The 21,999-nt window shown below is 42.4% G+C and overlaps 1 protein-coding gene across 5 annotated transcripts in view; it reads left to right on the top strand.

Moving 5' to 3' along the window:
- IQCK (IQ motif containing K) overlaps window positions 1-21,999 on the top strand; it is a 127,760-nt gene that overhangs the window by 55,830 nt on the left and 49,931 nt on the right. For 4 of the 5 annotated variants that reach the window (XR_014017674.1, XM_081257295.1, XM_081257293.1 and 1 more), the window contains one exon: window positions 2,388-2,472. The exons of the other annotated variant lie outside the window; for it this stretch is intronic. Coding sequence is in view for 3 of the 4 variants with exons in the window: in XM_081257295.1 (XP_081113421.1) it covers window positions 2,388-2,472 (85 nt within the window). In the remaining variant the exon portion in view is untranslated. The remainder of the gene's footprint in view (window positions 1-2,387; window positions 2,473-21,999) is intronic. 5 annotated transcript variants of the gene reach the window in all.

The raw sequence follows: 21,999 nt of genomic DNA, 5'->3' as shown, positions 1-21,999 counted from the left end.
ATCGTATATTAATGCATATATGTGGAACCTAGAAAAATGGTACAGATGAACCGGTTTGCAGGGCAGAAATAGAGACACAGATGCAGAGAACAAATGTATGGACACCAAGGGGGGAAAGTGACGGGGGGGGTGGAGGGGTGGGATGAATTGGGAGATTGGGATTGACACATATACACTAATATGTATAAAATGGATAACTAATAAGAACCAGCTGTATAAAAAAATAAATAAAATTTTAAAATTCAAAAAAAAAAAGTGAACTGGGAGAAGGAGGTCTCAGCCCCAGTGTGCCCTTGAGCAAATTAGTAAAAGGTGCCCCTGCCCTAGGGCAGAGGTGGCAGAGCATGTGCTGGGGTTTCAGTGCCCTCTGACCCATCTGCTGGGAGCCCTTGAGCAGAGAACAGCTTGCACACTGTATGCAGTGACCTGGCCGGGAGTAAGAGGATACTGGAGGCAGAGGAAAGCCCCTCTGCAAAGGCCCTGAGGTGGGAGGGCACATTGGTGGAGAAGAAAAGGGCGCCTCTGGCTACAGCACAAGGAGCAAGGCTGGTGGGAGGGGAGCCGGGGAAACTCTTAGTACATATCAGCTGGTATTGTTGCACGATAGCATTATTCTCATGAATTCACTGCCAGCACACTAAGGTCTCCTTAGAAACACCAAGGTCTCTCTAGAAGCCGTTGCTTTTTAACTAGTGAAGGAGAATTACTTCAGGGATGTGATTTGTTGGTGTCACACAACCAAGATTTACAGAATAAGGACAATGTATGAGGAGAGACATTTAATGTGGAAAGCAGGGAGCCAGTGTACCTCCGGAAAAATACAAATGCTCTATTACAGCCCAGAAAACTAGATGTTAGGCAAAAAGAAGTGAAAACAAAAACAGAACAAACAAAAAAAGCAAATAAAAATAAAAGCAGAACATTAGGGAAAGGTTTCTAACAATGCTATCATTTGGAGGTTGTAATTATCTCTCCAAAGAAGTAGAATCTCCGTTTCTTGTTCTCTTAGAAAGGACCCGCCCAGCTGGAGACCCAGAACCCGGCAACACTGCACTCGCTAGAAATTGTCTTGATAACCCCTTAGGTTCTTCCCAGCTTTGATTTCTTTGATTTTGGAATAATCCAAAATAGCATTCATTCATTCACACAAATATACTGTATCAAGGGTGGGGTTTTTTGTTGTTCTTGTTGTTGTTTTTAAGTCTGAGTTTAGAAGGAAATAAAACCCCAGATGCTGGAGAATTGTGCATTGTTGCCAGTTAGCTCTGGAGTCTCTCAGGCTGGGCATCCGCAAGTGGTGGCCCAGCCGAGGTCTGGTGTCAGCATGGCATTGTGAGGGAAGCCTGGGCTTGGGGATTGGGTGGATCTGGGCCCAGATCCTGACTAGGCCATTTATAAGCTGTGTGACCCTGGACAGGTTAGTCAACCTCTCTCTGTAAAATAAGAGTCACTGTAAACTCAAATGATGGCTGTCATTAGGGAGAGTCTGGAGGCCAAAGACTCTTGGGGATCCCTCACTTGCAAAGTCGTTTCTGGGGATCCTGCCCTGAGAGCAGTCTCCATGTGACCCACATTCGTTCAGAGGTTTATTTCTTTGCACTATATCTGAAAAGTCTTGACTTTTGGTTTTTCAGAGGTAGCTGTGCTTTGGGGAAACATAGGAAACCAGAACTAAGTCAGACTTGTAAAATCTGGTCAGCAGTTAGTATCTCTAAACAGCTTCTAGGAAATAAACAACAAAAAAAAGAGCATTTAGCCATGATTTTTGAATGTGGTATCGATGATCAGACATCCCACCATAATCTAAGAATCCCTCAGGAGCAGACACTGCTCTTGAGATATTTTATTGCTTAGTAAGATGTAATAGAAGAACTTAACTTTAAAATGTTCTTGAATTTAAACCACATTAAACTGGAATGTACACTGATCAGAGATAAATTGTAGTATTTCAGGAAAGAAATGGACTACTTAATTCCCCTTCAATAGAAAGTTGGAAAAAGAATCCTTTATTATATCTCAGTCATAATGCAGTATATAAATGTGACTTCTGCTTTGTCTCTTGCTTTATGTCCACATAGGCTTATATCAATAACATGTATGTTGCACCTTCAGAACTAACACACAGCTTTCTAACCTGAGCCCTTCAAAGCAGGGCAGGCTAACAGTGATTTAAGATTATGCTGGTTAAACACAAAAAATCCATCCCAGATTTTAAAACAAAGATATGCTAACTCAAGCCTAACTTTTCTATGAAAAATGACATTGTTGCTTTCTAAGAATGGGAATAGATGAGGCACTTAATCAGAGAGGCCATTATGTTGTCAAAGGCTCTGCTGATGCTGAAGGATGGACTCTCATGGGCTTATGACCATTTTATTGCTTTTCAGCCCACGGCCGGTGATCCCACTCTCCCTCCTGCTGACAGAATCGGCAGCAGCACTCTGCATTCAGTCCTTCTGGAGAGCCTATCTGGTGAGAGTCATGTGCAATTACAGCATTTGGTCTGATGGGGAATTTTTGTGCTGTGAAAAGACCCAGGGGACAACCTTCAGATGAATTTGGAACATAAGATAGTATAGCTAACATCCAGACCTCAGAAATAAGATTCTCTGTAAAACAGGTCTTAAAGAATGATTTAGAATTTCCACCAAAACTTATGCAGTTATTATTAAAAGTACCCTCCAACCTTTTTTAAAATTTACTTTTTATTGAGGTAAATTTTGTGTATACCATTTTATGGGTTTCATTATATTTCAGTCTCTGTATACGTTACAGCATGCTCACCAATAGAAATTTAGTTTCCATCCATCACCCTACAGTCAATCCCCTTCACCCATTTTACCCTCACTCCAGCCCCTTCCCCTCTGGTAACCACTTTTCTGTTCTCTGTATCTACATGTTTGCTTTTGTTTGGTTCGGTTTGTTCATTTATTTTGTCTTTTGGTTTGTTTGTTTTTTATATTCCACATATGAGTGAAATCGTACAGTATTTGTCTTTCTCCATCTGACTTATTTTACTTAGCATAATACCCTAAAGGTCCAACCATGCTGTTGCAAATGGCAAGATTTCTTTTTTTGTGTGCCTGAGTAATATTCCATTGTGTGTGTGTGTGTGTGTGTGTGTGTGTGTGTATTACATCTTCTTTATCCATTCATCAGTTGATGGGCACTTATGTTGTTTCCCTATCTTGGCTATTGTGAATAATGCTGCGGTGAACATAGGGGTGTATATATCTTTTCAAATTAGTGTTTTCATATTCTTTGGATAAACACCCAGAAGTGGAATAGCTGGATCATATGATAGTTCTATTCTTATTTTTTTGAGGGATTGCCACGATATTTTCCATAGTGGCTGCACCAGTTTACATTCCCACCAACAGTGCATGAGGGTTCCCTTTTCTCCACACCCTCACCAACACTCATTATTTCTTGACTTTTTGATAATAGCCATTATAATGAGGATGTTGGACATCTTTTCTTGTGCCTGTTGGCCACATATATGTCTTCTTTGGAAAAATGTCTATTCAGTTCCTCTGTCCATTTTTGATAGGGTTTTTTTTTTATTATTGTTGTTGAGTTGTATAAGTCCTTTATATATTTTCCATATTAACCCCTTATCAGATATATGACTTGCAAATACCATCTCTCATTCAGTAGGTTGTCTTTTTGTTTTGTTGATGGTTTCCTTTGCTGTGCAAAAGCTTTTTAGTTTGATGTAGTCTCATTTGTTTATTTTTTCTTTTGTCTCCCTTGCCTGAGGAGACATATCCAGAAATATATTGCTAAGACCAATGTCAAAGGGCATACCTCCTATGTTTTTTCCTAGGAGTTTTATGGTTTCAGGTCTTAGATTCATTGAAGTCTTTAGTCCATTTTGAATTGATTTTTGTGTATGGTGGATACCGAACTACTTTCATTTTTTTGCATGTGGCTGTTCAGTTTTCCCAACAACATTTATTGAAGAGACTATCCTTTCTCCATTGTATGTTCTTTGCTCCTTTGTCGTAAATTAATTGTCCATATATGTGTGGCTTTATTTCTGGGCTCTCAGTTATGTTCCATTGATCTGTGTATCTGTTTTTCTGCCAACACCATGCTGTTTTGATTACTATAGCTTTGTAATATATAATAGCTTGAAATCAGGAAGGGTGATACTTCCAGCTTTGTTCTTTTTTTTCTCAGAATTGCTTTGGCTATTTGGGGTATTTTGTGGTTCCATATAAATTTTAGAACTTTTAATTCTATTTCTGTGAAAAATGTCCTTGGGATTTTGATAGGGATCGCATTGAATCTGTAGATTGCATTAAGTAATACGGACCTTTTAACAGTGTTAATCCTTCCAATCCATGAATATGAAATATCTGTCCATTTATTTGTGTATTCTTCAGTTTCTTTCAACAATATCTTAGAGTTTTTATTGTATAGGTTTTTTTTTTTTTTTGTGGTACGTGGGCCTCTCACTGTTGTGGCCTCTCCTGCTGTGGAGCACAGGCTCCGGACACTCAGGCCCAGAGGCCATGGCTCACGGGCCCAGCCACTCCGCAGCACGAACCCGTGTCCCCTGCATCGGCAGGTGGACTCTCAATCAGTGCACCACCAGGGAAGCCCTATTGTACAGGTTTTTTACCCCTTGGTTAAATTTATTCCTAGGTATTTTATTCTTTTTGTAGCAGTTGTAAATGGGATTGCTTTCTTAATTTCTCCTCCTGCTTGTTCAGTTTTAGCATACAGAAATGAAGTAGATTTTTATTTTTTTATTTATTTTTTTATTTTTTATTTTTTTTCTTTTTGTGGTATGCGGGCCTCTCACTGTTGTGGCCTCTCCCGTTGCGGAGCACAGGCTCCGGACGCGCGGGCCCAGCGGCCATGGCTCACGGGCCCAGCCGCTCCGCGGCATATGGGATCCTCCCAGACCGGGGCACGAACCCGTATCCCCTGCATCCGCAGGCGGACTCTCAACCACTGCGCCACCAGGGAGGCCCCAGGGCCTGAAGTAGATTTTTGTATTTTGATTTTGTACCCTGTAACTTTACTGTATTCATTTATTATTTTTAATAGTTTTTTGGTGGAGTCTTTAGGGTTTTCTATATTTAAAATTATGTCATCCACATATAGTGACAGTTTTACTTCTTCCTTTCCAATTTGGATGTCTTTTATTTCTTTTTCTTGTCTAGTTGCTCAGGCTAGGACTTCTAATACTAAGTTGAATGAAAGTGGTGAGAGTGGGCATCCTTGTCTTGTTCTTGATTTTAGAGGGACAGTGTTACTGAACCAAACTCAGGTCTGCTCACCAGATGCACAGCAGAGCCAATCTACTGGCACTGGCTTGTAGTGAAGGAAAGTACAGTGTTTATTGCAGGGTGCCAGCAAGGGGAATGGGCAGCTAATCCTCAAAAGACCCAAACTCTCTGATGGCTTTCAGGGAAAGGTTTTTAAAGACAGTGTTAGGGGTGAGAGTTACAGGGTGCCTAATCAGCTCATGGGCGATTTTTGATTGGTAGATGGTGAGGTGATAGGGTGGTGTTTCAGGAATCTCGATCATCAGTTTTCCAGCTCCAACTAGTCTAGGGTCTATGGGTATAGGGCCAGCAGTTTCTACCTGCTAGGGGTCTAGTTTTTACTACACTTAACATGAAGTTTTTTGAAGTTAACAAAAACCTTTACTTGTAATTTCTTAAACACTATGAAGAAAAAATACAGTCTCCCATAAAAATTTGTGTGTGTAGTAAAATATATATAACATAAAATTTACTATTTTAACCAATTTTTAGTGCACAGTTCAGTGACATTAAGTACATTTGCATTGTTTTGCAACCATCACTACCATCCATCTTTCTAAACTGAAACTCTGTATCCATTAACTTCCTACTCCCCCCCGCCCGTCCCAGCCTCTGGCAATCACCCTCCTACTTTCTGTCTCTATGAATTTGACTACTTCTAAGTACCTCATGTAAATGGCATCATACAGAATTTAACCTTTTGGCTTATTTCACTTGGCAAAATATCCTCAAGTTTCACCTATATTGTAGCATGTGTCAGAACTTTCTTCCTTTTTTAAGTCTGAATAATATTCTTGCCAGGACGTTTTAAAAGCCAGAAATCTGACAACCTCAGATGTCATAAAACCATCCAGACATTTCATAAAATATTTTTAAGCTGACCACATGAACAGAAATGTCACCTGGTATGAAAAGCTATTTGTAGTAAACCATTCTTGAGAGTTGTGATGTTATAATTAGCATTGTAAATAGGTTCCTGACAGTTAGTTATTTCTCGACATTAAGCACTTCTGTAGAAGTAGACATGTTCTTCTTTCTTCTTTCAAAATACTATGTTAACGGTTAGAAATCCAGATTGTTTCAACATGCAAAACTGAGTGGGGTTTTTAAAAATCCATTTGGGGGCTTCCCTGGTGGCGCAGTGGTTGAGAGTCCGCCTGCCGATGCAGGGGACACGGGTTCGTGCCCCGGTCCGGGAGGATCCCACATGCCGCGGAGCGACTGGGCCCGTGAGCCATGGCCGCTGAGCCTGCGCGTCCGGAGCCTGTGTTCCGCAACGGGAGAGACCACAACAGTGAGAGGCCCGCGTATGGCAAAAAAAAAAAAAAAAAAAAAAAATCCATTTGGATATTGTGAATGAAATCTGGTCCTCTCACAGTCTCCTTTCTGAAGTGTGTTTGGTGATAAGCCAGACTACCACATTAGTGGTGCTCTTCTGCTTATGAAATACTAGATGTAGTAGGTATCAACTGATGGAGAAGACTGTTCTTTCATGATGTTCATAAGAGGTTCTCATGGGCCATAATGATTGAAATTTCTTTAATGATTTAGGAGGCAGAGACCAGATAAATCCACTGAATATTTATTCTGCTTAAATAGGCTCCTGGTGTTTTAAGCCTTCTGCCCATTTATTTTATTCTGTCTAACTCAGCCTAGATACCAGCGTGGCATGCAATTTTCCCCTCCTCCCAACATCAACTCCCCCTCCAGGCATTGTGACAACTGAGAATCACAATGGCCATCAATCATTAATGTTATTTGATGAACAATACAGTGCAAGGTTGCTCCAGCAGCCCCCTTTGTGGCTTTGCAAAGTTAAAAAAAAAAAAAAAAAGTGGAGATCCTGCAGAGAACGATGAGAATCTGTGCAGTTATCCCTTTGTCAATAGTGAACTGACCTGGGGTAAATGAGGCACCCTCAAGGAGAAACAGCTTGGCATAAACAAAGCATACAAGGTTTAGAGTTGTGCAGTATCCCGCTTCCCTCCAGCCTGAGCCAGCTTGGATGTGATTCATTTGGTAACATGGACACTCAGATACCACATTCTTCTGGCTACAGGGGTTAGTTCATGATGGGCAGGGGAAGGCCTGTCACACCTAGTGAAACTCCATTCTGGGATTCTCCTAAGAGTTGCTGGGACGGAGCAGCTTGATAGCCTGCTGAGAGGCTAGACTATCAACAACCACCTTGCCATTGTGTGAAGAGCCTGTGGGAGAAGTGACTGCAGAGGCTAGCGTAGCTGAGAGACCAAGCAAGGGGGCTGAGTCAATAATAATAATTCCTACTTATGAAGATCGAATCAGATGATTAGTCCACATGAGGGGGCTTAGCACAGTGCCAGATGCATAATAAATTCAAAATAAATATTAGTTGTTGTTGTTGGTGGTGGTAGTGGTGGTTCTGTTTTCCTTAATAGGGAATCTTTAAGAAAAGCCAGCTAGTGACCTCCTTGTAGTTCCTCAGGCACATCAGGCATGCTTCTGGCTCAGGGCCTTTGCACTTGCTGTTTGTTCTTTGTGCTGGCAGCTGTCAATCATGGTACCCCTCCCTGCCTCATTCAGGGTTCTTCTTGGATGTCTCTCCTGGTCACCATTTCCAAAATAGCGCCACCCCATCACTCCACAGCCTCTTACTATGCTTTATGTCCTGCTTTTCACTTACCAACTACCTGACATTGTGTTGGATATTCACTTGTCTACTGCCTGTCACCCTGACTAGAATGTGAGCTCCAGGAGGGTAGAAGTTGCTTGACTTGTTCATCCTGTATCCCCAGCCCCTAGAACACTGTCTGGTACATATTAGGCACTTCATAAATATTTCAGTGAATATAGTCAGATCCCTTAAATGATCTCTCTAATGAGGGCATTTGAAAACGAAGAAGAGCAAACTTTATTGTTCTATTTTATAAGCTCTTCTCAGGGGTTTAAGCAGGCACTTAAATGTGGACTTTTAAAAAATTTTTAAAATTCCCTCATGCTGCCTGTTTGTAGTTAAGCCCGGCTCCTTTTGGGGAGTTGCTTATGCACCAAGATCCTTGAACTCAACAGCTGTGCCTATTAATTTCCCAGAGGTTACACTTGAGAAGAGTGTATTCATTTTATCATTGGCCCTAATGAACCACCTCTTCACCAAGCCTTGTAATGTGAGGAAATGAAGTTTGCTATGAAAAATTATGATCCCCAAGCAGGCTTTTTAATTTTTTAAATTTTTAATTGTTTTAGTTTTTAATTTTTTTAATTAAATTTTAATTTAATTTTAAATTAAATTAAAATTTAAAATATTTTTAAAAAATATTTTAAAAATTTAAAATATTTTTAATTTTTTCAATTTTATTCTGTATATATGTATATATTTTTTGGCTGTGCTGGGTCTTTGTTGCTGCATGCGGGCTTTCTATAGTTGTGGCGAGCGGGGGCTACTCTTCGTTGCCGTATGTGGGCTCCTCATTGCGGTGGCGTCTCTTGTTGCGGAGCATGGGCTCTAGGTGCGTGGGCTTCAGTAGTTGCAGCGCGTAGGCTCAGTAGTTGTGGCATGCAGACTCTAGAGCTCAGGCTCAGTAGTTGCGGTGCACGGGCTTAGTTGCCCCACAGCATGTAGGATCTTCCCGGACCAGGGATCGAACCCGTGTCCCCTGCATTGGCAGATGGATTCTTAACCACTGGACCAGCAGGGAAGTCCCCCAAGCAGGGTTTTTAAAGGAGAACATCAGCTGAAGGCATACTGGGCACGTTTAGTTCATCTGAGAACTGGACAGAAAAGATTTTCTTCATTTTGAATTTCTCTTCCAATTGCTGATATCTGCTGGCAGGTGAGCAGACTTTGCCAGGAAAAGTCAGACATTGTATTGTGCAAAAGGAATGCTAGAAATGGGGCATTGCATCAAATTACCACCAGTTCCCCTCTTGATGGTGCACAGCCATTTCTCGCAAGCCTCAGAGAGGCTGGCCATGCCCTTTGTGATTTGATGAGCAGTCTCGGCCTAGGGCTCCCCTACCAGGAACTCCGTGTGGAAAGATTTGTCTTCTCCGTGGGGTCTTCTTGTTGTTTGTTGGCTCATGAATCCAATTTCAGTCCATTTCCACTACCATATTACCTTCCCAAGCAGAAGATTCAATCTAAAGAGATCTCTTTGTTAGCCCATTCCAGAGGTATTTGTGAAACCCACATATTTGAAATTGATTTTGAGTATTTTCTAACATGTGGGAGATATTTATAAGCCATTAGGGAGGTGAAGGCCACCTATACAAGTCCCACTGAACAAGTAGAATAAAACTCCTACACTTCTCAATGATGTAGAGTCCTGGTTTTGGCTGGGAATTCAGAAATTAGGCCTGTAATACTTGAAGTGGAATGCTCCCAAGAATGACCAGTGCCAACCCTTCTGCCATTACACTCAAATAGAGGCCTTACGCCTTCCATTGCATGCGACTTCATTTGTTCATTCTTTCATTTGATAAACATGTGTTGAGGGCCTTCTACTTGCCAAGAACTGTAGACACAGAGCTCATCCATTCCTGGAGGAGCCCAGAGACAGCTATACCAAGAAGAATGATAATAATATTAAGAATAGCCAAATCTAATATTACTGGTCATTGCTATGTGCCGGGCACTGCCTCAAGCATTTCACAAGCAACATCTCCTTTGTGCCTTATGCTGATCTTATAAAGTAGGCAGGTATATACTTCTGTTATCCCGTGTGTAGATGAAACAACCAAGGCCTAAAAACCCATAGTGACTTGGTCAACATCACACAATGATAAGTGGTAGAGCCAGAATTCAAGCCCAGGTCTGACTGTCCTCAGAACCTCATCTCTCTCCTTTTTTTTGAAAAAGCCATTCCTACCAGCAACGTATGAGAGTTCCCGTTGTTCCAAGTCCCGATCTATTGATCTTGGTATGGTCAGTCTTTTTAAGTTTAGCCATTTTAGTGGGTGTGTAGTAGTATTGCATTGTGTGTGTGTATGTGTTTTAATCAGGCTTAGCAAGATACATGTTACATACAGTAAAATTTACCCTTTTAGCGTACAGTCTCTCAATTTTGACAAATCCATATAGTCTAACCACTCCCCTAATCAAGATATAGAACATTTATCATCTCCCCAAATTCCCTCACGCTGCCCCTTTGTAGTTAACCCCTGCTCCCACCACCAGGGCCTGGCACCCATGATCTGTTTTCTGCCCCTATGGTTCTGCCTTTCCAGAATGGCATACAAATGGAATCATAAAGTGTGTAGCCTTTGAGTCTGACTTCTCTCACTTGGCCTGATACAAATGAAGGGCTTCCACGTGGCTGCATGTATCAGCAGCCCCTTCCTTTTTATTGTTGTGCAGTATTCTACTGTAGAGCTCCAGCACAAGGGAGGCCTTCACCTGGTGATGAATAAGCACATGAGAGTAACGTAAGGATGGCTTATTTATACCTACAGATTGCAATGGTCTCAAGCTCGCTATGTATCAAAGTCATCTGTGGAAAGATTTTATTTTAAAATTCTAATACCCAGGGCCTCATTCTCTGAGATTCTTGTTCAACTGACTATGGTGAGAACAGGAGATGGGCATTTGTTTAAAGCACCCAGGTGACTCTAACACGCACCAGGGTTTAGGCCCACCCACTGATGAACTGGAATCAGCTTTGCTACCTACTAGTTGAATGGTCCAGGACAAATCACTAAACTCAGAATCTCAAATTATTTCTCTTTAAGTTGAGCACAGTAATAGCTGCCCAGTCTATCTCACTAGGTTATCAGAAGGATCAAAATGATTTTCAGTGGCAATGTATGAGAAAGTGTCCTGTGAACTATAGATGCAGAAATGGATGGTATTAGTGTGGATGTAATTGAAAGACATATCAGTATCTTTTCCTCTTGGAAAAGTTCCTAAACAAATGAGAGGTTTTAAAGACCAACTGGAAAGATCAATGTTTCTCTGGCAATTTTGTGTGTGTCTTAAAAGATTGCTTGGTGTATGAGAGTAACTGTAACACCAACACACAGACGGAGACAAGAAGTGGTATAAATACACTCCTCAAGACTGTGGTGATATTGGCAGAACTGGGTAACCCTGTAGACCTCGGATCCTTCCTGGATGGGTCAAGTCAGCATGTTTGCAGAAAGCAAACACTGATGTAACTAGGACAGGCAAGCAGAGGTGTAGTGCCAAGGACAGAAGTACAGAATATCTCATGATCCAACCCTTACCTCAGAGCCAGTGAGAGGAGGTCTGCTTCTCAGAGAAGGGCCCCTTGTCACTGGCAATCATCGTGTGAAACAAGATGTCCTTTTACAACCACATCTGACCACCTCTGAAAATATTGCAAGGAGCAGCATGTCAGCTCCGGTACAGAAAAAAAATGGCCATCTTTGTATGAAAAAGTCTTTTATTGATATTTTTATTGTAAAAAGGCCAATACTCATTGTAAGCAAAAATGAAACCATATAGAAATAAAGTCTTAATTCGGGCTGCTCTAACAGAATATCACAGACTGGGTGGCTTAAACAGCAAACATTTATTTCTCACAGTTCTGGAGGCTGAGGGATCCAAGATCAAGGTGCTGGCAGATGTGGAGTCTGGTGAGAGCCCTCTTCTAGGCTCGCAGTTGGCTGCCTTCTCACTGTGTCCACCCGTGGCAGAGAGAAAAACAAGCACTGTGATTTCTTCTTATCAGGGCACTAATCCTACCATGAGGACCCTACCTTTGTGACCTCATCTAACCCTAGTCACCTCCCAAAGGCTCCACTCCCTAATACCATCACATTGGGGGTTAGGACTTCAATATACGAATTTTGGAGGGACACAAACATTCAGAACATAACAAGTATTGTTAAAATAGTTTAAAGTAAAATGTGAAATCTCCAGTCCTGTCCTACTCTAAACCTGTTTCCCAGATGCAACCACTGTTGGCAGTTTGGTGTGTGTCTTTTCAGTGTTTTTCCATTTTATATACGAACACTTATGTGTATGTATTGCACTCTTTATGAATACGGGATATTTTTATAAATATGGGCTCACACTCCACAGCCTGCATCTTGACCTTTCATTTAGCCTTCGGGACAGCTTTCCACATCAGCACGCATAGATCTATGCTGAGCATTTGTGTTTTAAGGAAAACACCCTTCTAATGTAGTTGGCAGGTAGGAATTTGGCCAAATATTTTCTCATTCAAAACACTCCCAATCCAAAGTGCCCCGAGATGGCAGGACTGAAAAAAACCTTTAGAATTAGTGTCAGTTTTTATTTCCTCAGCAAGTCCGGACAAAGAGTGTTCTAAGGACCAGCTTCTTTTTTCCTTCTGCTTTCTCGTGAGTGTCGGCTTCCCCAGATTGCTGGTCAGCTTTGCAGCTTTGCTGACTTCCTCTTCCTCCTCTCCAGAGAGGGGTGTCTCCTGGTGCAGCTGTTCCACGTGGTGGTGGGGAGCATTTCCTCCCTTTGTGTGTGTCGTTAGCCATCTCCCTGGCCTTCCTCTGGGGACAGCCGCCCGACCAGGTGAACCAGTGTCATTTAAAGCAGCACTTCCGTTCTCAGGCAGGGGCTGGCTTTCGTTTCTGGATGGCTTCAGATGTGGCCCAGGTGAAGAGGGATGGCATCTGGCACAGAGACAATGCAGACACCTCTCTGTGCGTCACATTCTCCTCATGGAGGGCATGCTGTCTAGAACTCCTTTTCAAGACAATTTTTAAAAATACTTTGCAAATTCTTGGACTGCTTTGAAAAGAGTCAGGCATAAAAGTTAAGCAAGCAGGATCTACAGTCAGAATCAATTCACCCACTTATATTCGTTTACTAGTATTTATTGAGTACCTACTATGCAGAAGGTGGGCATTGGTCTAGATGCTGGACATACTGCAGGGAATAAGACCAAGTCCCTGCCCTCCTGGAGGTTGCATTCTTGCCATCGACTATAAACAGATATACATCAATCTGTAATATAATGTCAAGAAGTGTATCAGTTAGCTATTGTCACAATAATGCTGTTTAACAAACTACCCCCAGACCCAGTGGCTTACAACATACATTTACATCTTACTCCCATGTCTGCAGATCAGCCAGGGCTGCTCTAGGCTGGGTTTGGCTACACTTGGCTCCAGGTATTTGGATTCTATTTAGTTTTGCTCTAGGGTCTGTCATTCTTCTGAGATCAGCAGGCTAAGAAGGGCTTGTTCTTTTTACAACGGAGGTCAAAAGCTCTCAAAGGGGTGAACAAAGCACACACACAATGAGTCTTAAGGCGGAGGCTGGGAACTGGCACACGCCACTTCCTCACACATTCTGTCGGCCAAAGCAGGTCACATGGCCAAGCCCGGCATCAATGGAGCTGAGACGAATACTCCGAGCTGAACATTATCTACTACAAGTAAGTACCGTGAAGCAAAATAAAGCAAACCAAAGGGCTAGAGAATAACAGAGGCTACCATTTCAGATGGTGGGTCTGGTCAAGAAAGGCCTCTCTGAAAAGGTGTTATTTGAGAAGAGATGTGAATGAAGTTCATTCTAGGCAGAAGGAAAAGCACATGCAAAGGCCTGCAGGAGCAAGAGGATGCTGGAGCTATTTGAGGACCAACAAGAGGGTCAGTGCGGTTGATTAAAGTGAGCTGGGGATGAAGGAAGGGAGGTAAGAAAGTAGTCAGGGACCAGATCCCATGCAGTCAAATGTGAGCTCTCATCAGTTTGATGGAACTTTGGAGTTTTACGCTGACTCTGATGAGAAGTGATAATGGGGTTTGAAGCAGAGTGACATGATCTGACTCACTTCTCACCAGGAAACTGTGATAGTAGTGACCCCCAACTCCTGGTACTCACGTTCCTGGGGGTCCCTTCCCACAACTGTACCAGAGTAGCTATGTGTGACCAATAGAATATGACAGTGTAAAGGTTTGTCACTTCCAAGGTTAGGTTATAAAAGACACTGCAGTCTGAGTGTCTCTCTCTTGGATCATTCACTCTGGGAGAAGCCTGCTGCCGTGTCACAAGCTGCCCTACAGAGATGCCTACATGACAAGAACCTGAGGCCTCCAGCCAACAGCCACAGGAGTGAGCCATCTTAGCTGTAGCTCTTGCAGCCCAGTCCAGCCTTCAGGGGAATACAGGCCCAAGCTGCCATGCTGATTGTAACCCCATGAGAGAACCTGAGCCACAACCTCCCAGCTCAGCTACACCCGGCTTCCTGACCCTCAGGAACTGTGTGAGGGAATAAGAGCTTGTTGTTGTTTTAAACCACCCAATTTCGGGGTTCATTTATTATGCAGCATTGGAAACTACCCCAGTAACTCAGGCTGCTGTTGAGGGAGCAGATTGAGGTTGAAAGTAGAAGAAGGAAGACTCATCCTTGCTTCTCAAATTGTGATCCGTGGACCAGTGGTATTATTTTCACATGGCAACTTGTTGGAAATGCAGAATTTAGGCCCCACCCCAGACCTCCTGGATCAGAATCTCCATCTTCACAAGACTCCCAGGTGAGTCTTGCATGCATGCAGTGCTGTAGGTGACAGCCTGGGCAGATGGAGTGCTGTGATGTGGGTTTGAATCCTGGCTTACCAACCCTGTGACCTTCCTTAAATGACTTAATTTTCCCAAGCCTCAGTTTCCTTTCCTGTAAAATGGGGATAATAATAGTGCTACCCTCTCAGGGTTGTATGTGAGGATATAAATGAGATGGTACATGTCAAGCGCTTAGCACAGTGCCTGGCTAATTGTTAGCTCTTTATTGACTTGATGTGATCCATGCATTTTCTTCCCTAAGAATATATTCCTGGTCATGGCCTGATGGTTTTCCTTAATTTTAAAAAAATTCTCTGTCAAAGAAAATCCTGTTTTTCAAAATGTCCTTGAGCTCATCAGAAAGACCTCTGTCTGTGCCCAGCATGATTCCAGCCACATCCCAGAATGAAAGTGCCTGGTTTCCATCATCAGTTCCAGGCCCAGATCTCAGGGCAATTTTCAGGGCCTCCCAGCAGGCCAAAATAGGCCACAGCACTATAAATAGTGAGTTTGGACTGCTCGGGGCTTAGCTTCCCAGGCCAGGCCCTTTTTCTTCCCGCTGCCTGGTCCTGTAGTTGTTTAAATATACTCTGGGTTTTGTCAGCAAGGGGATTCTTCTTAATATGGCCCCCAAAATGCTTTGCCAACTTGCCAGACTGTCTGCAAAGCCCCCCTTTTTATTTGCTCACAACGTATCCCAAATATGTGATGAGAGCTAATAAACCCAATTCTTAGGATTGTTGTGAGGAATAAATGAAGAAGCCGCATTTAGCAGGACTGGCTACGTAATCTGCAGAGCCCTTTGTTCAAAGTTATTACGAATTTCCAGATGGCGACAGCAGGGCCTCAGAACAAGCATGAAGCCCTTTGAAGCACGGGGCCTGTGTGACAACAGCTCAGGGCAGTGCCCACGAAGCCAGGCACCCAGCACCCTGCCTGGCAGTTAGGACCAGCCACATTCCCAGCCTTCCTAGAGACTTTTGCTTTAAAGGGCCAACCGATTGCCCTTCAAGGCAAAGTTTAGGGGTAAATTGCACAACCGCAACTTAGCCCCTTCTGCTGCTGAATCTTAATGACTTAAAATCATAGCAGTTGATTATCTTTCACGATTCTGTGGGTCAACCGGCTGGTTCCCCTGCTGCTTTCTCCTCAGCTTATTCATGTGGCTGCATTCAGTCGGTACATTTGATGGTGCCGGGCTCCATGCTGGGCTCTGCGTCCAGCCTCCTCTGCACCCCCTTCAGCAGGTGTTCCTTGGCCAGGATGACGTTCTCCCCGAGAAGGTCTCCCGGCTGCACTAGAAGGTCCAGGGTGGCTCATGCAGGTGTATGGGATGTCGGTGCCGCTCTTGGCTGGGGCACTTTAGTTCTCCTCCATGTGGCCTGTCATCCTCCAGTCAGCCAGACCAGCTTCCTTGCATCATGGAAGGAACATTCCAGGAGGGCAAAAATGGAAGCTTCAAGCCTTCTTGACACCTAGACTCTGGAACTGGCACAGCAGCATTTCAGTTCCCTTCTCTTGGTCAGAGTAATTCACCAGGCTCGCCTAGATTCAGGAGAAGGGGGAATACACTCCCCTCTTCACGAGGAGAGTGGCCAAGTTTTCAAAGGGGCAGGGATCCACGGGGGGCACAGTGCAACAATTCTCAAATGGTAGCCTGCATCAGAATTATCTGGAAGGCCTGTTAACACACAGATTGCTGGGCCCCAACCCCAGAGTACCTGAGTCAGCAGGACTGGAGTGGGGCATTTCAAACTCGTCCTCCAATGATGCTGATGCTGCTGGTTGGGGGATGGCACTTTGAGAGCCACTCGTGGTGGGGAACAGTAGCCTTCAACCTTGACTGCACGTTAGAAGCATCTGGGCAGCATGAATGTCAGCTCTGGGTATTGATGGTAAGAAAGAGATCAAAGCTTTATGCAATAACACAGTCTGTGTCATAGCAAACTTTGCTGTGATTTAACCCTGTAAGTCATTGGAAGGTTCATCAAATACCTAAAATGCTTTTACAACTTACTCATTCCCTGATTGTTTGGGTAAACAAGTACCAAGAAAAGTTGGATGAACTTTATCTCAACTGTCATCACTGAGCCATTGGGGGAAATTCCATTTTTTCCAAGTATGTACTGCAGTATAGCTTTATTATTAAAGGGACTTTAGTAAAAGAAAAAAAATAGGCGTGGTTTCCTGGGAGAAGGACTTTCTAGAATTGCACTGAAAAGATTAGCCCACAAAAAGCAGCTGCTGTTCATGAGTCACACAGACCCTGCCTCCTGACCACACACTAGGAGGCTGAGTGGTCCTCTTGACTCTGATTTTAGGGATTTGCAATAATCAATGTGGCAACACGTGAGTAAGGACTAAGACTAAGTGGTACAGCCTCATAACATTGAGTTCATTCTTTGCATCCTCTTCCATGAGAGTGGGTTTCGCAAACTTTTTGAATCACTAGATCACCTGGGGTTCTTACTAAATATACTCACGTCATTTTCCACCTCAAATGGACTGAATCAGAACCTACAGGGCAACAGCCTGGGATGCTGTTTTTAACAAGTGCCCTAAGTGATCTCAGTATCATCAGGTAGTTGAAGAAATGGTCTTAAAACAATAATATTTATGAAATACCCAGAGAGAGATGGAAGAGGCAATTAGGGAAGCTGGGGGCTACATTAGAAAATGTCCACTCAAGGATAAGAGCAGGGGTGGGCAAACTATAGCCTGTGGACCAAATCTAGCCCACTGTCTATTTTTATAAAATTTTATTGGAACAGTCATGCCCATGTTTTTAAAACAAGTTGGCTGGGCTTCCCTGATGGCGCAGTGGTTGAGAGTCCGCCTGCCGATACAGGGGACACGGGTTCGTGCCCCAGTCTGGGAGGATCCCACATGCCGCGGAGCGGCTGGGCCCGTGAGCCATGGCTGCTGAGCCTGCGCTCCGCAACGGGAGAGGCCACAACAGTGAGAGGCCCGCGTACAGCTAAAAAAAAAAAAAAAAAAAAAAAAAAACCAAAAAAACCCAAAAACAAGTTGGCTATGGCTGCTTTTGTGTATAATGGCAGAGTTGAGTCGCTGGGACAGAGATAATATGGCCCATAAAGCCAAAAAATATTTACCGTCTGACTTTTTACCAAAAAAAGCTTACTGACCCCTGGATAAAAGACATGACCTCAGACCTGGGCAAACTTGGACCTGGAATTAGGGCCCTCAGTGATTATAAGCTCATAATAAAAATAAACCAACAAGGAAGCAGGGAGTCAGTAAATACAACCAACTGGAGAATCCAAGCCCCCAAGAGTGGCAATTTGAAACTGTGAAATAAGTATGTTTAAGATGATTATAGAGATTTACTAAAAATTTTTTAAAAGACTATAAACCTTGCTGAAAGAACAGGGCTATAAGGAAAAAAAAAAAGATCAGGTTTGAAAAAGAACTAAGTACCACCTGTAGAAATGAAAACAATTTAGTGAATGGGCTAACGCAGTACCTCTCAAACTTCAGTGAGCATCAGAATCACCTGGAGAGTTTGTTAAAACACTGATTCCTGGGCGCCACTCTCTAATTCCATTCTGACTTCATAGGTCTCAGGTGAAGCCCATGAATTTGCATTGCTAACAAATCCCAGGTGATGCTGATGTTGCTGATCCTTGGACCATGTTTTGGGTATAAGTTAAGTAGCAGATAGACACAGCCGGAGGAGTAATTAGTAAGCTGGGCATTAGAATGCAGCAGAGAGAGAGAGATGGGAAATGTGGAAAAGCATTGAGACAGAGACAGAATGAGAAGGTCCAATAAAAATCTAATAGGAGTTTCAGTGGGTGACAATAGAATGAATGGGCAGAGGCAACATTCACAGAGATACTGAGTGAGAATATTACAAAGCTGAAGAAACGTGAACCTTGAACTAGATAGATAAGGACAAAACCACATCAAAACGCACGGTGAAACTGTGGAATGACAAAAGCGAAGAAGCCTTAAAGCTATCTTGAAGGAAGAATTACCTACAAAGGAAAAACAATGACACTAAGACTTCCAATCAGCAGTAGTATGTGCCAGAAAACAGTGTATTATCATCTAATCCTAAGGGAAAGTAATGTTCAACCTAGAATTATATGCCCCACAAAATTATCATTCAAGAGCAAGAGTAAATACATTTTCAAACACATCGCTTACTGAAAGAACTACTAAAGGAGGTTCTTCAGTTAGAAGGAAATTGAACCCATAAGGAAGGAGTGGGAGTGGGATGCAAGAAAAATGGTGAATGAGTAAGCTGATAAATCTAAATAGGCATTGACTATTATATATATATATGCATTGACTATTATATACAAATATATATAATACAATGCAACATATATATACAATGTAATATATAAAATATACACAAACACACACACAGACCCCAATGGGGGATAACTGAGGGGAAATGGAAATTCTAGACAACAATCATATGAAAGTTGAGAGTAGGAAGTTTGGAGTTAAAGTGTTCGAAAGTTCTAAAGAGGGTCCTTTTTTTTTTTTTTTTTTTGCGGTATGCGGGCCTCTCACTGTTGTGGCCTCTCCCGTTGCGGAGCACAGGCTCTGGACGCGCAGGCTCAGCGTCCATGGCTCACAGACCCAGCTGCTCCGCGGCATGTGGGATCTTCCCGGACCGGGGCACGAACCCGCGTCCCCTGCATAGGCAGGCGGACTCTCAACCACTGCGCCACCAGGGAAGCCCCAGAGGGTCCTTAATGATAAAGGAAAAATCTTATTTTCTATCAGATTAGACTGATATGTAAAAATGCTATTCACAACCCACTAAATTGAATTTACTACCCACTAATGTGCTACAACCCACCATTTAAAAAGTGCTTCTTTAATGGAACCAATCTAAGTGCCCATCAAAAGATGAATGGATGAGGAAGATGTGTATATACATGTATACACTGGAATATTACTCAGCCATAAAAAAGAATGAAATTTTGCCATTTGCAACAACATGGATGGACCCAGAGGGTATTATGTTAAGTGAAATAAGTCAGAGAAAGACAAATACTGTATGATTTCACTTATATGTGGAGTCTAAAAAACAAAACACATGAATAAACATAAAACGGAAACAGAGTCATAGATACAGAGAAAAGACAGGTGGTTGCCAGAGGGGAGGAGGGTGGCTGGAGGAGAGAAATAGGTGAGGGAGATTAAGAGGTACAAACTTCCAGTTGCAAAGTCAATAAGTTAGGGGTATGAAATGTACAGTGTGGGGACTATTGTCAATAATTATGTAATATCCTTGTATGATGACAGATGGTAACTATAGACTTATTGTGATCATTTTGAAATGTATAGAAATATCGAATCACTATGTTGTGTAACAGGAACTAACATAATGTTGTAGGTCAATTATAGTTGAAAAACAAACTCATAGAAAAAGAGATCAGATTTGTGGTTACCAGAGGTGGGAGTGGGGGAGGGGGAATTGGATGAAGGCAGTCAAAAGTTTCAAACTTGCAGTTATAAGGTAAATAAGCACTAGGGGTGTAATGTACAACATGATAAATATAATTAACACTGCTGTGTGTTATGTATGAAAAGAGAGTGAATCCTGAGTTCTCGTCCCAAAGAAAACATTTTTTTCTATTTCTTTAATTTTTTGTCTGTATGAGATGGATGTTCACTAAACTTCCTGTGGTAATCAGTTCATGCTGTATGTAAGTCACATCATACGCCTTAAACTTATACAGTGCTGTATGTCAATTATATCTCAACAAAACAGGAAGAAAAAAATTAAAAATAAAAACACTACTCTAGAACACACTTCTAATTCTCCCCGAAAGCCCAAGTGACTCCTAAGAAGCATACTGTCATACCACAGATGAATATCTGTATTTCTACAATACCAGGAAATATGTGATTTCTGCAGGTTTTTATAATTAGTTCCTAAAGACAATAAGGAACACTCATAACCACCAGAATGAAACCAACTTTGTTTTGTTTTGCCAAATATCTGAGAAGAAATCACAAAGCATATTCACAGAGAGAAAACTGAATTTGTGAGGGAGTTGGGAACTGTGAATATTTCAGTAGGTAATTGAAAGAGATTTCACAAACCTATGTTTCCTTTATGTTGAAATGTGCCTTTCTAGAGTGTAAAATGCTTCAGTATAATCACTAGTATGTCAAGTCATGGCAAAGATGTAGTAATAACCTTCTGAGGCATCTCACACCAAGTTGGAGGTTTCCTCTTGTGAGCACTGCTGAAGGGTTGTCCACTGTGTTACCTTCCAGCATCTTAGCAGCAAATGTAATACATTAAGTATCTTCCTCCAAAGCAATTAGAAAAGCTCCAGGGAATCATCCAGAGAGGATAGCTACTGCCATGTTTTTGTCTGATTTTCTTAAAATAAATTTATTTATTTTATTTAAAAAAATTTTTGGCTGCATGGGCTCTAGGCGCATGGTCTTCAGTAGTTGTGGCGCGCAGGCTCAGTAGTTGTGGTGCACGGGCTCAGCCGCTCCATGGCATGTGGGATCTTCCCGGATCAGGGCTCGAACCCGTGTCCCCTGCATTGGGAGGTGGACTCCCAACCACTGCACCACCAGGGAAGCCCTGTTTTTGTCTGATTTGCCAAGAAGCAAGGAAAACTGAGCTAAGAGGAATTCAGAAGTATAGCTCTATGAAGGGTAATATCACTCCCAGGCAGCCTCTCACTCCTTCCCTGCCTACAGTCACCACCTCACAGCCACGTTACTTGTCTACCAGCTAACCAATGCCTAAAGTTGTACAATTATGAAATCCTTTATATACTCAATACTTTGCAAACCCGTGGAGAAGACCTCACTTTCAATCTGATGAGTCACTGATTCTTCAGCCTCTTGGCTCCATATCCTAACAGCAATTGTAGGATGCAACTTCAGAGCTGAATTCAGATTATTCTCATTACTTTATTAATTGATTTAAGAAATTGCTAACACATTGAGAGTTTACTTTGTGCCAGATAATATCTCATCTCTTTTTTACACTGACCCAATGAAGGAAATATTTGCATTATCCCTATTTTGCAGATGAGAAAATGGAGGCTCAGAGAGTTTAAGTAACTTGCTCAAGGTTTCTCAGCTTGTAATTTGCAGAGCTGAGATTCAGCTTCAGGCTTTCTGATCCAGAATTAGCTTTCTTCACCAGCATAATACCCTGTACTGGCTTTCATTGGAGTAATATATCATTAGGAGAATTTGACTGGTTCCTGGGCATTGGGGGTGGGTATT

This window comes from Mesoplodon bidens, assembly GCF_964165515.1.
Source record: "Mesoplodon bidens genome assembly, chromosome: 15".
NCBI classification, from domain to species: Eukaryota; Metazoa; Chordata; class Mammalia; order Artiodactyla; family Ziphiidae; genus Mesoplodon; species Mesoplodon bidens.
The sequence above is the reverse complement of the archived record's forward strand: the minus strand, read 5'-3'. Positions and strand labels throughout refer to the sequence as shown.